Genomic DNA, 17,919 nt, shown 5'->3' on the forward strand with positions numbered 1-17,919 from the left:
GTACGACATTTCCAGCCTACATTCATAATTCAAATATTAAACTAGATCATTATTATTAATCACGGGTTTACTATCGATGATCGATGTACATAGCTCCTCCTTTCATTCTCGAATGCATTATTATATCAAATTGTCTAGCACACGGGAATGAAGGAGAACTTATCCAATATGAGCATTCAATAAGCAAAACCAAATCATAAAATAAGCAAAACCAAATCATAAAATAAAGTATAGTATTCAAATTAGCATGCATTCAATAATTATAAGCAAAAGTACATCATCTCTTGGTGTTCGTACATCGTCGAATAATATCACTAATACAACTAGAACCGTAGCGCCCGACGGGTATCGACGCGAGCGGTGGACACCCAAAGATAAGGAACCATCACAGGATCATAGCTCCAGTGAGATCCCTGAGGAACCTGCCACATATTGTCGAATCTGCCCTCCAATGCAACCATGTAGCGACGGACGTGCTCGTCCTCCTCGCTGACACGGTGACGTACCACCTCCGCGGTGTCCGGATGCCTCACCACCGTCACTGGCCCACGCGACCGCCACCAAACAAGGATCGGGTCAACAACGGGCTGCCTCCTCACCAACCTACGTCCCCCGGAAGGTAGCACCTCCCAATACCAGCCCGGCGGAGCCCAGTCCCGAACATGGCCCTGATCAAGCAGGCCTCCACCGCCGAGTCGACGACGACGAGGATGCGGGATAGGCATCGCCGACGTCGATGCGGCAACTACTTCTATATATAGTTAAATAAAAGTAGTTTTATTAATTAAATCAACTATCTAGTTCAACTACTAAGCACTTACTATAAATAAATAAGTAGTACTTACTAAAAACAAACTACTTCTATATATAGTAAAATAAATTAGTTTATTAAATCAACTAGATAGTTCAACTATATATAAACTACTTCTTATTACTACACATCTAATCTAACAAAAAAATCATTAATTGCTACACATCTAATCTAACAACTATATATAAACTACTTCTTATTACTACACATCTAAACTATATACAAAAAAATCATTAAAATTCTATGAACAAAATTAATTACTACACATCTAATCTAATCTAACAAAAAAATCTAACCTAACAAAAAAAAAATATGAACTACATATCAAAATTACTACACATCTAATCTAACAAAAAAAATCTAATTAATCTAACAAAAAAATCTAACATAATATAAACAAATTAATTACTACACATCTAATCTAACCAAAAAAATCTAATCTAACAAAAAAATCTATGAACTACATATCTAAATTACTACACACATCTAATCTAACAAAAAAATCTAATTAATCTAACAAAAAATCTAACATAATATAAACAAATTAATTGCTACACATCTAATCTAACAAAAAAGCTAATCTAACAACAAAATCTATGAACTACATATATCTAAATTACTACACACATCTAACCTAACAAAAAATCTAATTAAATCTAACAAAAAAATGACGGTGACGGTCGGCGAAGGCGACGGCGAGGTGCTCACGTACGGTCGGCGACGGCGACGGCGAAGGCGATGGCGAGGTGCGGAGCGGGGCGGCAACGGCGACGGCGACGGCGAAGGCGACGACGACGGGGGCGGCGCGGGCCGGGGCTGCGGGGCACGGCGCGGGTGGGCTGGGCGGGGCACGCGGGCGGCGATAGCATGGGGCGGGGCTGGGCGGGGCGGCGACGGCGTCGGGGCGTGGCGGGGTGGGGCGGCGACGGCGAGGTGGCGGCAGGGAGACGCGCGGCGACCGGAGTGGAGCAGGAGAGATCGAAAACTGCCAAGTCCTGTATATATAGGAAGAGCATCGGTCCCGGTTGGTGGCTCCAACCGTGACTAATGCCCCCTTTAGTCCCGGTTTGTGCCACCAACCGGGACCAAAGGCCTCTTTTTAGCAGCCCAAAGGGCGGGAAACGAAGACCTTTGGTCCCGGTTGGTGGCTCCAACCGGGTCTAAAGGGGGGTATTGGTACCGGTTGGTGCCACGAACCGGTACCAATGCACCCCTTTAGTTCCGGTTGTTGCCACCAACCGAGACTAAAGGCCATGTGCTGCCCGCGTCGCGGCACGATAGTTTAGTCCCACCTCGCTAGCTGAGGGAGCTCGAGAGTGGTTTATAAGCACCAGTCCCGCTGCCCTCTCGAGCTCCTCTCAAATGCAGGCTTACGGGCCTAAACGCACTATATGTGCCTGTGGGCCTATTGGGCCTATTGCGGGCCTGAATCCTGGCCCATTGTTGGGTTTCTAGTCGTATCCAGGCCGTGGTAGCCCTTTAGGTGGCACTTTTTTTATTTTATTTATTTTATTTTGATTCTTCCTGCAGCTGTTTTTTTAGTCCCACCTCGCCAAGCGAGAGGCACTCGCAGCTGTTTATAAGCCCTGAGTGCAGAGACTATGACGAAGAGGTTCAATGCTCCTGCACGTTGGTTAGCTTCAAGCCTTGAGGAATACGGTAGACTGCACAGACCTATGTGCAGTGCAGTTGACACTATTCCGAAAGGCTTGAAGCAAATTAACAAGCACTACGCCTCTTTTTATTTTTAATGACTTATTACAACTGAGAAATAAAAAGAAAAAAATAAATATAGCTGAAAAGAAAAAAAACTATATAGAAAACTACTCAGAAATGAATTGAAGCAAAAAATAGTTATGATTAACTGTACTAAAAAAGGAGCATAGATGCTTATTTTTAATGACTTATTACAACTCAGAAATAAAAAGAAAAGAAAGTAGTTGTGATTAACTTTACTAAAATATGAGCATAGATGCTTATTTTTAATGACTTATTACAACTCAGAAATAAAAAGAAGAAAAAATAGTTATTATTAACTTTACTAAAAATGAGCATAGATGCTTATTTTTAATGACTTATTACAACTAAGAAATAAAAAGAAAAAAAATAAATATAGCTGAAAAGAAAGAAAACTATATAGAAAACTACTCATAAATGAATTGAACCAAAAAATAGTTGTGATTAACTGCACTAAAAAAGGAGCATAGATGCTTATTTTTAATGACTTATTACAACTCAGAAATAAAAAGAAAAAAATAAATATAGCAGAAAAGAAAAAAAAACTATATAAAAAGATACTCAGAAATGAATTGAAGCAAAAAATAGTTGTGATTAACTGTACTAAAAAAGGAGCATAAATGCTAATTTTAATGACTTATTACAACTCAGAAATAAAAAGAAGAAAAAATAGTTGTGATTAACTTTACTAAAAATATGAGTGTAGATGCTTATTTTTAATGACTTATTACAATTCAAAAATAAATAGAAGAAAAAATAGTTATGATTAACTTTACTAAAAAATGAGCATAGAGCTTATTTTTAATGACTTATTACAACTCAGAAATAAAAAGAAAAAAATAAATATAGCAGAAAAGAAAAAAAACTATATAAAAAGCTACTCAGAAATGAGCATAGATGCGCTTATAGAGGAAATTCAAATTAAATTCATAACAAATTTCAAGAGAAATTCGTATGAGTTTAGCCTAAATTCCCTATATAAGGGCATCCATTTTCATTTTCAGAGGAGCTCAATAAGGCAGAGAGGGAGGGGCTTATAAACCGGTCTGATTCCCCTCCGGTTGGCGAGGTGGGACTAAACTTTGGCCGCAACGAGGACCAACCCTTTAGTCCCGGTTGGTGGAATGGACCGGGACTAATGATCGTCCTTTGGTCCCCGTTCAGGCCACCAACCGGGACCAATGGTGGTGGGCCAGGAGCGAGGGCCATTGCTCCCGGTTCGTCCCACCAACCGGGACCAATAGGTCCAGACGAACCGGGACCAATGGCCCACGTGGCCCGGCCGGCCCCTGGGGCTCACGAACCGTGTCCAATGCCCCCATTGGTCCCGGTTCTGGATTGAACCGGGACTAATGGGCTGGACCGCCCTGGACCATTGGCCCCTTTTCTACTAGTGACAGTCTTAGCTTACCAACTGCTATTATTAACCAACTTGAAAGAATAATGAGGCAATTTTTATGAAGAGGAAATGCTGACACCCCTAAACAATCATTAGCAGCATGGCCAATGGTTTGTAAGTCAAAAGATAAAGGGGCATGGGAATCATCAACCTTGCAATTCAGAACAAGGCCTTGCTCACTAAACATTGGCACAAGTTTTATAATAAGGCTAATATACCTTGGGTCTCTCTGATTTGGGACACTTATTCTAATGGGGTAGTCCCTCATGCAACTGTCCAGTGTGGATATTCATGGTGGAGGGACATCATGAAGTTAAATGATGTTTATAGAGCCCATTGTATTATCACAATCAATAATGGAAACAACACTTTGTTTTGGCATGACGCATGGAGCTGAGGTGGAAGCCATCTGCCAATTAAGGAGACATTTCCGAGACTCTTCTCCTTTTCTCTTGATGACAAGATATCTGTCAGGAATTTTATTGAAGACTTTGATATTGACACATATTTTCAATTTACTCTCTCTCATGACGCCATGGATGAGTTGGTTTCTCTCAATTCTGCTTTATCTGACTTGCAGAGAAGACCCAATGAACCTGACTTCTAGTCATGGTCACTTGGAAAAGGCCCCTACACTGCCAAGAGTTATACTCTGGCTCATGCACATCTACCTAATGATGATCCCTGTAAATGTATATGGAAGAGCAGGTGCATTATGAAAATCAAGGTTTTTGCATGGTTGATGCTGAATGATAGACTCAACACAAGAGACATGCTTCTGATAAGGCATTGGAGATCTGAGGAGGATGACAATCTATGCCCTATGTGTGTGGCTCAATTGCACGAGGACAGATATCATCTCTTGTTCAAGTGTACTTTCAGCAACAGAGTTTGGAATTATCTGCAGATTACCTGGTATGCAGGATTAACTCCTAGAGAGTGCATTTTGGCTGCCAAGAGAAGTTTTCAGCATCCTTTCTTCTTTGAGGTGATTATCTTGTTGCTTGGAGCATCTGGACCACGAGGAATGATAGGATCTTCAGACATATCAGGCCAACATTTGGCGGCTGGAAAGCCAAGTTTATTCATGACAGCACCCTGCACTCTCATAGGATGAAGGCTTCGATCAAGCCCCTTCTTCTCCAATGGATCAATGCTCTGCCTTGATAATGTGGCATCTCCTTCTGTACATTTGTATATATTTGTTGTACATTCATAGGTAGATTTTTTTTTCTCCCCATAGATAGACTTAGCTAGTTTTGTTTTAACGTAAAGACTTGGGCCTATTTTAATAAAAGGCTGTGGGGCTTTTGCCTCACAATGTTCAATAAAAAAAATTATGGGTTTATGATCAAATTAGTCATTGAAAGTAAATGAGTCTTTTCTGAACTTTATTATGCATGATTATTATAGCTTTGTATTTCTCTCTGATCTATCCGTTTGATTTGGATAACTAGATTGATTTATCTTCAGTGGGAGAGGTGCTTTGTAGTAGGTTCAATCTTGCGATGTCCTCACCTCGTGGCAGAAGGGGTAGCGAGACACGTATCATATTGTTGCCAGTAAGGGTATAACGGCGGGGTTTAATCATATTCCATGAGTTTATTTGTCTACATCATTTCATCTTGCTTAAAGCGTTATTCTGTTTATTATGAACTTGATATCATAGATGCAGGTAGGAGTCAGTTGATTGGTGGAGTAATAGTAGTAGATCTAGAATTGTTTTGGTCTACTTGTCACGAACGTGATGCCTATATTTGTGATCAATGACATGAATGTCATCATAATTATGCGCTTTTCTATCAATTGCTCAATAGTAATTTGTCTACCCACAGTATGCTATGTCTCGAGAGAGAAGTCTCTAGTGAAAATTTTGGCCCTCGGGTCTACTTTTATCATATTACTAAAACCACAAATACTTTGCTACAATTTTACTCTTTTTATTTTACTTTTCAATTTATCTATCTATCACTATAAGATTTAATCCTTGCAAGTAACGAGTTCAAGGGGATTGTCAACCCTCTTGCCCGCGTTGGGTGCAAATATTTCTCTTGTGTGTACAGGTACCGCCTACTAGGATTTGCTTGGTTCTCCTATTGGTTTGATAACCTTGTTTCTACTGAGGGAAATACTGGCCGCTACTAACACCCTTCCTCTTCGGGGAAAATCCTAACGCAGCTCACAAATAGCAGAAATTATTTTTGGCGCAGTTCCCGCGGAGACTTCACCAAACAACATAAGGTACCTGCACACACACACACACACACACACACACACACCTTATTTGCTTGCAATTATCATGTTGTCTCACTATAATAGAAATAAAGACATATAGATCCTCAACCACTTGCAAATCTTTTCAAACTTGTTGCATGTTGTAAACCAATAGCTAGTAATGAAGAATTCATAAAAGAAAATGCTATGGGGATACATCTATTGAATGAAAAGCATGATTGCAATTGCATTAGTATAATGCTATGAATATCAATTGTGCTAATCATCATGATTGAGATGATAATTGTGATGTTTCGTGTGATCTTGAAAATTTATTTAACCTTCATGATGAATATGCCATTAATAATAGTGTTTGCAATAATATTGAAAGTGGGTTTGGAAGAGCGTCAACTTTAGATAATAATGATCCCACTACTTTGGAGAATCATCAATTTTATGATTTTTTTTGAAAAAAGTGGGTTGAAGAGGTCATGACTTTAGTTGATGATAATCCCACTATTTTGAAAGTTTTTTGCATGTAGATCATAAAGAGAATATTGTTTATGGTAGCTATATTATTGAGAGAGACAAATATGGTTATAGAAACTTTTACGTTACTCAATTACCTCTCTTAACGTTCAAATTGTTAATGATTCGTCCTTCTTCCTTGCATATGCTAAATACCTAAAAAAATGTCAACCATGTCCTTCATTATGAAGGGGTATCGACTGATCTCCGTTATTGATGTATCTAAGCGGGTCTACTAAAGTAGAAGTGTTATTACTAAAACTGCGCAAACGCCGGGCTGAGCCGGACTTGTAAAAGCATGACCTTCCTTTCTCAAGCCCGAGCGCAGCCAAAGCCCGAAATACACTTTGTTTTCAAGCCCGAGCCCGTCCCAAAATCAATCCCGAAGCCCGAAAACCCGGCCCAAATGCTTTTTTCAGTGTACATATGTGCAAGACCAGCCCGAAATACAGAAAAAGAGAAGCCCGAGCCCGGCCTGAACTACCTTACGGGCTGCAAAACAAAGCCCGGCCCGGGCTGCCCATGCCCAGGTCGTATTGCCAAGGGCTAGAAATGTCAAATTGTCTCGGTGCTCCTCCTATAAATAAGTCGAGACCACAAGCTCTCATGGCACTCTGTACACCTACCAATACCAAGAAACAGAGCGCAACACAGACACAGAAGAATGGCTATGGGGCGGGAGAGGCGCATCAAGCTTCTCATGGCAGTTGTCCTGCTCCTCACCTTGGCGAAAGGTAACAGAACATCTCCAATCCAGAATCATGCGAGCATATGTATAATTTCTTGAGCAGCTCGTGAATCTATTCAGTCCCTAACTCATTCAGCTCGTGAATCTCTCTGTTCCAGGGAGCAGCTGCAACAAGACATGCACCGTGGCGGACCTGGAGATACGGCATATCCGGGTCGACAGCTACAAGCAGGACGGCGGCCGCACGCACGAGCAAGAGCAGGAGCACATGAACTCCGGCGGCGGCGGCGGCGGGCGCAAGCTGAAGCAGCTGCCGATGGTCATGGCGGCGTGGGTGTACAACCACTGCCCGTGCATGGTGGACAACGTGGTGACCTACGCGCCCGACGGCTTCTCCACCATCTACGCCAACGGGACCGACGAGAGGATCTTCTCCAAGGTGACGGAGCACCTCTACCTCATCCACCACGCCGGCCCGCTCCTGCCGGCGGCGAGCTGCCCCCGTTTTCCCCCCTCGCCGCCCGAGAACACATCTGCCTCTGCCGCCGTCCCGGTCGATGGGAAGGCGCAAACTGAAGATTTCAGCTGCCCGTCGACCGCTTTCTTCTACACCTGGTACGATGAGATCGAGCTCAAGCCTGCCTTCCTCGTGCCTCACTGCTAGAGTGCTAGCTACTGTACAAGAAATTCCATGTCGATCCACTGGGATTTCCGTCCGTATGATGATAAAATAAGTTGTTGGTGAACTAGTGTACTCCGTGTGCGTGGTTTAGCTGTAGAATCTACTCTTCGATTCTCACGGATGTGTAATCCTCTCAAGGATCGGATCTGTTATGGTTGCAGAATAAATCAATCAAGTATTTGCAGAATTAATGTTTTGTGCTTTTGTTGAGTTTGTGGGGACGGGTATGCTAGTGTGAGTGAGATTAATTGATGATGACACGCGTCGATGTTTCAGTTATCCGTTCTACAGACTTATGTTTCAGTTTTTTCTACGCCTGGTTTCTGAACAAACAAATGCATGTTCAGTACTGCCTTCAAAAAATGCATGTTCAGTACTGGCATATATTTGTGGTGCCAGTTCTGAATGATTTACAGTGCATATTTACTGGTGCTATAGATGCTGGACTGTTGGTGGAACATGCAAGAAAGAACCAAAAGATAAAAATGTAATAGTATTATCTAATTTGTCATTACTATTCCATATACACGTCGAGGCACAATCTGATGCTTATCTTGTTCCACATTTGAAAGTATGAAAACTGAAAAACGCTTCCACTGGAAACCATGCATGTGCATGCATGTGAGTTGGGAGTGGAAGTTACATAAAAGACAAGGACTATATATGCAGAAAGTTTCCTTACACAGAGACAGCAGAGTTGTTTCCGATGATAAAAACTGCCACCACCTATCGTGATTGGCAAGAAAAAAAAAAGAATGCCAATTCAGAGGTGTCCCAATACAGATGAGCACCACCAATGTAGCCATACAGGCCATGTTGCAGTTACCTCACAGCATGTAAACCAAAAGATTTTTTTCCCATGGTTGCTTCTGTACAAGTTCTTCCTCAAAAAAAGTTCCATATAATAGTACAAAACAATACTGTCTTCTTTGGAGGCAGAAGTTAGCTATATATTCGCCTCAACCATTCATACGTGCATTCCAGGAGTTTTATCATGGCAACTTCACAAGTGATTTATCATGCCAACATCACACAGTACGTGAGGAGGGGAGCACCCCCGGGCCGCCCCAAAGGAGCGACGCGGGGGGTCCGTTCACTTCGCCAAAAATTCCTTGGCATGAACCTCAACTCATGACAGGAGTGTTGTGCATTGATGCCGGATTGTGATGAGGTTGCACCTTTTTTTCGTAAATAAAAGACGTTATGGCAGTGAATTTCTTGCCAGTCACATATGTTATTGCGCAATAATAAAAGCGGTGGCATCGAGATAACGGCATGAAAAACATGCAATCTAGCGTTACATATACTGATCCATTGTAACAATCATCAATCAGCACAGATGTCACATTCAGATATTCCCAACACTACGAAAATTCAGGAGCTTATAAATTAGAGCTGCATTCAGGAGCTTCATTTCAGTGATCAACGAGCCTTGCAAGTTAAACGTACATACGTCCTCTGATGCGGGAAAGTATCGGGTGCTGCCAGCCTTGAGGTATACAGAGCAAATACAAAATAGAATATGCCACTTACACCAATCTAGGCATTTCAGGTAACAGAGCAAACACAAAATACTTCCACACTATGCTAGGCATTGCATCGCAGTCCTGACCTAGGCCTTTATTATACTTCCTCATGGACAAGTAGTTCTTATGCTTCCTTTCCCTCTCCATCTTCAGAGAAAGCTGTGGGACAAATCAATAAAATGTTGGGTCAGTGTGGTTAAACCAACAAAAAAAAAAGGTACGTCCATCCCATTTGTATGATGCAAAACCAGTGGTATCTCCAAAAGTGGAAAAATAAAATGTCAGAACATAAGAAAAACAATGATCTGAAAACCAGTGGATTGAATGTGGCATACCAACATGAAAATATTATCCCACTACTTCAACCTATGTTAAGGGTACTATAGTTGTCTAGAAACAGTCCATTTACTTGAAGAGTGTGCTAGAAATTAATACACAAACAATTTCATAACATTGCATAAGGTGTCAACTTTGATATACCAGTTACACCGGCAAGCTGACTTGCTACCACATTTAAAATGTTTAAGCAAAAAAACACAAATGTTTTAAAAAGTGGTAGAGAAAGCGCTCCAGCCCCACCTAGCAACTAGACCACTGCCTAGCATTTCTAGGCATTTCGCAAAAAAAATAAAAAGAGCCAAGTGTACATATACTTCATTATACACTAAAATTTTAAATTTGACATGGATGAGTACTTCAATCAGTCAGATATTTACTAGACACAGTTTCCATACATCTCCCACTTATCCTCTTCACTACCCACTGTTCCTTCGGAAGTGCTCCTGCTTCCCAAACGAGCCAGCTTCTCGCGGTAGCTGGGCGGGCTGGCTTCTCGCGGGAGCTGGGCGAGCGTTCGGAGCGAAGCAGGCCAGACTTGGTGGGAGCTGTAGAGATAGGAAAACAGGAGCCAAGCAGGCCACATGCAACTGCAAAACAAATCGTTTTCTTGACTTGGCGGTGGCACTCCTAGTAATTAAGCTGAACTTCTCCTTCGCCGTTTCGTGAAGCTGGGCTTGGGCAGCTTCTCAAATTTGCACTGGAGGCCGCCTCCGCTTCTTGAAGCTGGCTTCGCGGAGCCGAAGCGTTCGGCCAGCTTCTCGCCTGCTTCCGGAGAAGTGCAGAGGAGGAGCACTTCTGAACGGGGCCCAAGTATTGGGAACACGGACCGGTGCTGTGCTGCCTGTGCAACTGACACACTAAAGCAGCAAAAAGCAGGAAAAAAACACCTTTTCGAATGCTTAAGCATCCTCCAGGGAGTTAAAAGCAATCGCTTAGATGAAAGACCTTAGGCGCAGCTTTTTAAACACTAAACTACTAAGGTAACTTTGACATAACATCTGTTATCAAGAAACTAATAAGAGTAGTGCAGTCACTACTATCATCTGGAACAACAGTCTTCAAAAGATCCCACTATTTCAACCTATGTTAGGGGTAATAACAGTCCTTTTACATGAAAAGTGCTAGTAATGCACAATTTCATAAAAGCGCACAAGGAGTGAACTTTGAATTAACAATTACACCAGCAAGCAGAATTGCTACCACATCCAAAATGTTTAAACAGAAACCACCAATACTTAACAAGCCGTAGAGAGAAGCAAGCGCTCCAGCTCCACCTAGCACCCACGCGCTGCCTAGTGTTTCTAGGCGTTTTGCAGAGAAGAGAGCAAAGTGTATATACTCTTCATTATAAACTGTAAATGTTTTAATTTGACAAGGATGAATGTTTCAATCAACGATATATTTACTAAATAGAGTTTCCATACATGTCACTTTTCCTCCTCTATCACTACCCACTGTTCCTGTTGTCATGCAGGAGACAGTATAGCATGCAAGAATCACTGAATAAGTATTGGAAACATGAATTGGTGACACACTAAAGCAGCAAAAAGCAGGAAAAAAATAAAAACCCTTTCGGATTAAGCACTTAAAATCCATGGTCCCACAGCCCTTGGGCGCAGACTAATCCGCTAAGGTAACAGTCAGTCCTATCGTCAGAAACAACACTCTTCAAAAGAAGAGTAAACAGTCGTCGAAACAAGACTCTTCAAAAGAAGAGCTACCCCTCCAGTCACAGATAATCAATCAAGAATTTCTATCTTATGATGGGTTCCCAAATAAAACAGTCACCTAATTTAAGCTACTATTATATTATTATTATTATTATTAATAATATTCTCTAAAAAAACATCTTACGAACGAAAAAAAACGCCATCAGATACTGACATAGACCGCAGTGAGTAGCATTGGTGATGGTATATCAGCCTGGGAGCATGACAACACACACCTGGTGGTGATGCGCACGGGTCTCGCCGGGAGTTGAGACGGAGGATGGGTGGTTCGCGGTTGCTGTACGCCTCCCGCAGCGCCGCCCTTTTCTTCCTCACCGCCTCCGCGAGAAAAGGCTGGCTGAACAACCCAGATAGATTGAATTTCGCTCGGTTAGTTAGAATCAATTCAATTCCCAAAGATAGACATACGCGCAAGCAAGCGAACAAGAGAGAGGGCGCGCGCACATCTTGGAGGGGACACCGTTGGTGACCTTGGCGCCGGGGAGAGATTGTTCCTTCAGCTTCGCCTTCATCTCCTTAAACTGCGCCCTAAGTTCCGCCGACTTGACCGGGTCTGCCGCACAAAAACGGAGGCGTCAGATCCACAAGAAACTAGTAAAGAGCCAAGTGTATATATACTTCATTATACACTGTAAAATTTTAAATTTGACAAGGATGAGTACTTAAGAATCCAGGCACTTAAAAGCAATCGCTTAGATGAAAGACCTTAGGCACAGCTTTTTAAACACTAAACTACTAAGGTACGTAAAATTTTGTTAAGGGTACTATAGTTGTCTAGAAACAGTCCATTTACTTGAAGAGTGCTAGAAATGCACAAACAATTTCATAACATTGCATAAGGTGCCAACTTTGATATACCAGTTACACCGGCAAGCTGACTTGCTTACTTACTTACTTACGAAGCCTTTGATCCCAAACAAGTTGGGGTAGGCTAGATATGAAACCCTTTCACGAGGACTTCCCAGGAGGTCACCCATCCTAGTACTACTCTCGCGCAAATGGGTTTCATACCCAAAAGACTGGCTAGTTTTTACGTTGGCTCGCCAAGCCTATCACAACCCTTAGATATGAAACTCTTTCACAAGGACTTCCCAGGAGGTCACCCATCCTAGTACTACTCTCGCTCAAATCGGTTTCATACCTATGGGACTGGCTAGTTTTTACGTTGGCTCGCCAAGCCTATCACAACCCTCCTCCTTTACCCGGGCTTGGGACCGGCTATGCCTAGAAGACATAGGCGGACTTGCTACCACATTTAAAATGTTTAAGCAAAAAAAAAACACAAATGTTTTAAAAAGTGGTAGAGAAAGCGCTCCAGCTCCACCTAGGAACTAGACCACCGCCTAGCATTTCTAGGCATTTCGCAAAAAGAAAAAGAGCCAAGTGTATATATACTTCATTATACACTGTAAAATTTTAAATTTGACAAGGATGAGTACTTCAATCAGTCAGATATTTACTAGACACAGTTTCCATACATCTCCCACTTATCCTCTTCACTACCCACTGTTCCTGTCCTGCAAAGTAAGCAGTAGCATGCAAGAAGCACTGAATAAGTATTGGGAACACGGACCGGTGCTGTGCAGCTGACACACTAAAGCAGCAAAAAGCAGGAAAAAAACACCTTTTCGAATGCTTAAGCATCCAGGCACTTAAAAGCAATCGCTTAGATGAAAGACCTTAGGCGCATCTTTTTAAACACGAAACTACCAAGGTAACGTTGACATAACATCTGCTATCAGGAAACTAACAAGACTAGTGCAGTCACTACTATCATCTGGAACAACAGTCTTCAAAAGATCCCACTATTTCAACCTATGTTAGGGGCAATAACAGTCCTTTTACATTAAAAGTGCTAGAAATGCACAATTTCATAAAAGCGCACAAGGAGTGAACTTTGAATTAACAATTACACCAGCAAGCAGAATTGCTACCATATCCAAAATGTTTAAGCAAAAACCACAAATACTTAACAAGCCGTAGAGAGAAGAAGCAAGCGCTCCAGCTCCACCTAGCACCCACGCGCTGCCTAGTGTTTCTAGGCGTTTTGCAGAGAAGAGAGCAAAGTGTATATACTCTTCATTATAAACTGTAAATGTTTTAATTTGACAAGGATGAATGTTTCGATCAACAATATATTTACTAAATAGAGTTTTCCATACATGTCACTTTTCCTCCTCCTATATCACTACCCACTGTTCCTGTTGTCATGCAGGAGACAGTAGCATGCAAGAATCACTGAATAAGTATTGGAAACATGAGTCGGTGACACACTGAAGCAGCAAAAGCAGGGGGAAAAAACCCTTTCGGATTAAGCACTTAAAATCCATGGCGCCACAGCCCTTCGGCGCAGACTAATCCGCTAAGGTAACAGTCAGTCCTATCGTCAGAAACAACACTCTTCAAAAGAAGAGTAAACAGTCGTCGAAACAAGACTCCTCAAAAGAAGAGCTACCCATCCAGTCACTGATAATCAATCAAGAATATCTATCTTACGATGGGTTCCCAAATAAAAGTCACCTAATTTAAGCTACTATTATATTAATATTCTCTAAAAAGAACATCTTACGAACGAAAAATAACGCCATCAGATACTGACATAGACCGCAGTGAGTAGCATTGGTGATGGTATATCAGCCTGGGAGCATGACAACACACACCTGGTGGTGATGCGCACGGGTCTTGCCGGGAGTTGAGACGGAGGATGAGTGGTTCGCGGTTGCTGTACGCCTCCCGCAGCGCCGCCCTTTGCTTCTTCGCCACCTCCGCGAGAAAAGCGCGGCTGAACAACCCAGATAGATTCAATTTCGCTCGGTTAGTTAGAATCAATTCAATTCCCCAAGATAGACATACGCGCAAGCAAGCGACAAAGAGAGAGGGCGCGCGCACATGTCGGAGGGGACACCATTGGTGACCCTGGCGCCGGGGAGAGATTTTTCCTTCATCTCCGCCTTGAGCTCCTCAAGCCGCGCCCTAAGTTCCGCCCGCTTGACCGGGTCTGCCGCACAACAATGGAGGCGTCAGATCCACAAGAAACTAGTAAGGACGGACGCAATGGTGCTTACCCATGGCGACGGTAGCGGTTGCAGCGTCAGGGGCAAAGCGGAGGCGGCGGCGGCGGCGGGGTGGAGGCTGTGCGCGAAGGCAACTCACTGCCGGCGGCGGGGGAGGCTTATAACTATCAGGCCAGTAGCAAGCCGTTGGATCAAATCCCCTATGGCCGTTAGATCAGCAGGCTGGCCGGTGCGCATCTTTCGTGGGCAGTTTCCAGAATTGAAACCCGATGAAACTAATTAGGTGGGATTTGCTAATAACTGGAGTACTTCGAAGATTTAGGAAACTAATGTGACGCTTCCATATATTTAGCAAACTAATTTCGGATGTTGCTACCTTAAAAGCAAAATTAGTTTCCGATATTATTCAGTTTTCCTTCCGATGGAACTGTTGCTTTGATATGGATTTTTATATCTTTGAATACAATAATTTGTGTCGCCATCGATCGGTGAATTAGCTTCCATGGTTAATGATGTTTGCTTCCTTGGACTAAGAAGATTTTGTGTCTAATAATATATTGTTTCAAAAGCATCACAATATTGATTCCATGAAAAAGGAAAATATCCCTGCTCCAATGGATAGAAGAATAGTTTGTTTTACAGATGGAAGCATCATTTTTTAGGAAACAATCCCTAATAATTGCTTCCAATAATCTTGGCTATTCTAACTTTTTTTAGCGCTACATCTAATATGGACCATGCAGTTTGCTTCCATATGAGAAAAGAGGTTTCATTTGAGGCGCAGTGCGGGCTGAATGGGCCTAGCTGGGCTGAAAGTGAAATCCTACGGTGTGGAGGTGCTGGACCAGCCTAGGACAAAGTCCATATTACCACCCTCAACTTCTGTGAGAGTTGGCATTTCCTCCCTAAAATAGAGAACCGGATGTTTATGCTCCTCGAACTATTGAAACCGGTCGATTCATCTCCCTGTGCGGTTTTCAAAGCGGTTTTGCTGGCATAGCGTCGCGTCAACTGGCTTATGTGACGCCACATCAGCCATGTGGGAGGTAAATTGAACTTTCATAATAGTTCAGGGAGGTCCACTAGACAGTATAAAGAATATAGAAATATATTTTTTAAAAATCCAAATATTTTTTCTAGAATAAATGTACATTTTAAAATAGCAAATGATATTTAATGTTATAAAAATCATAGAAAGTTTCTTGGACGCGACTAGCAAGCAACCGTTGGCTGGCTAGTGGTGCTCAAAAGGCACTTGAAATAGCCGAAGCTAATTTGAGTAAAGCTGAGGGTACGAAAGATTTGGTTGAAGTGAAGCTCGCTCTCAGACGAGCTAGGATACGAGCACACGCCTAAATAAGGCAGTGGAGCCTCCCCTTTGCCACCTGGCGCCCAAAAAATGAAAGAAACGGTCTGATTGCATACATGGCCAGATTACCTCCTCCCCTAATCGTAATTGACGCAACAAACGTACCACAACCCCATCTAAAAAAACTACCGCAACCCAGTGTGAACGCCACGCCACAGAATCTCTGCAGCATTTCCTCCCTTCCCATCCAGTTCTTCCCCATCTACTCCTCCTTCCCTTCTCATCCATCTTCCGCCATGGATCTCTCTGGACAGCTTGGGGGTGCACTCTGATCCCTGCAACAGTGAAACACAAAAGGCCAGCAGTGCTGGGATGTTATGCATGCAACACCACCTAGTACTAGGTTTCAGTTTGATTTGTCTACAACCAAAATAAGGTCAGGCAACTTGTTGCTGTTATTTTGGGCAAGTTCAGTAAACCCAACAGGCAAAATTCTGTAATGCACTATGACTTGCTACGGTAGAAAAAAAACTTGCGTTCCTTTTACAGGGAACATGCAAAAAAACTATTGTTTGAATATTGTGGACATTCAAACACACAAGTTACAAGTTTTTTGTTTGGAAATTATAGAAATAATTTGCCTAAACAAACCTCAAGGGGCGGGGAAAATGTTTGTGTGTCCGGTAAATCACACATGCAGAACAGGCAAGACACAGTTTTCCAAATACAGCAAGCAAGTCACATACTTAACACCAGCAAGTCCCAGCCAAAATGTCAAGTCCTACTAATCACTAGCTGCAATGCACTCTGACTTGCTAGGGGTACACAAAATACCTTGTGTTCCTTTGGAAAAAATAAAGACATTGAAGAACACAAGTTATAGGTTTGTTGTTTGGAAAAACTTAGAAATAATTTGCCCACAACTAATGGCAGGAGATGAATCTTGGTCAGGAGCAGCCACATGTTGTTCTTGCAAATTGTGTTTTTTTGCTTGTCACAGCCATTTTCCTGCTAAAACAGGAAAAAAAACATCATCATAAATGCATATTCTGAGTGGCTTGTATGGAACTTCTAGGACACTAACTAAAAAGAACTAGCAAGTTCTGAGCCATGCGATGAAATGTGAAGGAAGATAACAAAGTTTCATGTGTTAACTGAGGCAACTACCTACAGAGTGTTGGGCAAATTTTGGCAAAACTCAAAGCCATCTAAGTAACAAAACCATTAAAAGCGAATTTCTGAACCATGTCACTCAACTATGTAACAAACATTAGGCCAGTTTAGGATTGTCCATTATCTGAAGTATTTCATCCAGACACAAAAAGGCTCAATCTTCATTCCTTATGAAAAACAGCTATGCATCATTTAGCCCCCAATTAAATATCCCAAATGCTAAGTTCAAAAATCTCGATCAACGCATTGGTGTGTGCTAGTTTTTTGAACTCTAAGTAAGCAAGTTTGAACGCATTGGCTAGTATTGAAAACTACTGAGTAACTAGTGCTAACGCACATGTCTGTATCCCAAAAACTACCTATCAAACCATTTGATAAGTCAGAAAGCAAAATTGAGGCAACTACTTATCAATAGTTATGCAATGTTTTGTGAGAGAACACAGATAAACATCACTATTTAGAATAAGCATTCTGGCAACTCAGTGCAGTACATCTAGCAACTTGTATCCTCTGTCAAGGGCAACTTTCAATACCCCACCCTCCCAAAATCGCCCCTGTGTCGCACATTATCTACTTTGAGGGAAAACACATCACGTCAAACTCGCCATGCCTATCTTCCTCCCCATATCCACACCATAACCTCACCCCTCCCCTCCCGCTCGTCGCTTGCTACCCACCTCTGCCAACAGCCACAACCACCGCGTGATCCCCGCGAAAACCTTCACCACTGCCAGACGGCCAACGTAGAGGATCGTGAAAACCATTGGGC

The 17,919-nt window shown here is 42.3% G+C and overlaps 2 protein-coding genes across 3 annotated transcripts; one reads left to right on the plus strand and one right to left on the minus strand.

Annotated features, from left to right (window-relative positions):
* The first annotated feature begins 7,316 nt into the window (after window positions 1-7,316).
* LOC123115624 (uncharacterized) lies at window positions 7,317-8,246 on the plus strand. The gene is made up of 2 exons (XM_044536738.1): window positions 7,317-7,423; window positions 7,536-8,246. The coding sequence occupies exons 1-2, from the start codon at window positions 7,354-7,356 to the stop codon at window positions 8,039-8,041; spliced, it is 576 nt and encodes a 191-aa protein (XP_044392673.1). The 5' UTR covers window positions 7,317-7,353; the 3' UTR covers window positions 8,042-8,246.
* A 1,166-nt stretch (window positions 8,247-9,412) lies between these two features.
* Window positions 9,413-14,882, minus strand: LOC123110336 (uncharacterized). 2 transcript variants are annotated; one of them, XM_044530828.1, is made up of 7 exons: window positions 14,720-14,882; window positions 14,544-14,652; window positions 14,315-14,436; window positions 13,133-13,171; window positions 12,099-12,207; window positions 11,870-11,991; window positions 9,413-9,744 (listed from the first exon to the last, which is right to left on the minus strand). In XM_044530828.1, exons 1-7 carry the CDS (start codon window positions 14,721-14,723, stop codon window positions 9,710-9,712), a joined length of 540 nt encoding a protein of 179 aa, XP_044386763.1. In that variant the 5' UTR covers window positions 14,724-14,882; the 3' UTR covers window positions 9,413-9,709. The 2 variants fall into 2 exon arrangements, with proteins under 2 accessions (XP_044386763.1, XP_044386764.1); XM_044530829.1 differs by lacking the exon at window positions 13,133-13,171 and having other exon boundaries at window positions 14,720-14,880.
* Between the last annotated feature and the right edge of the window lie 3,037 nt (window positions 14,883-17,919).

This window comes from Triticum aestivum, chromosome 5B, assembly GCF_018294505.1.
Source record: "Triticum aestivum cultivar Chinese Spring chromosome 5B, IWGSC CS RefSeq v2.1, whole genome shotgun sequence".
Classification (NCBI taxonomy): Eukaryota; Viridiplantae; Streptophyta; class Magnoliopsida; order Poales; family Poaceae; genus Triticum; species Triticum aestivum.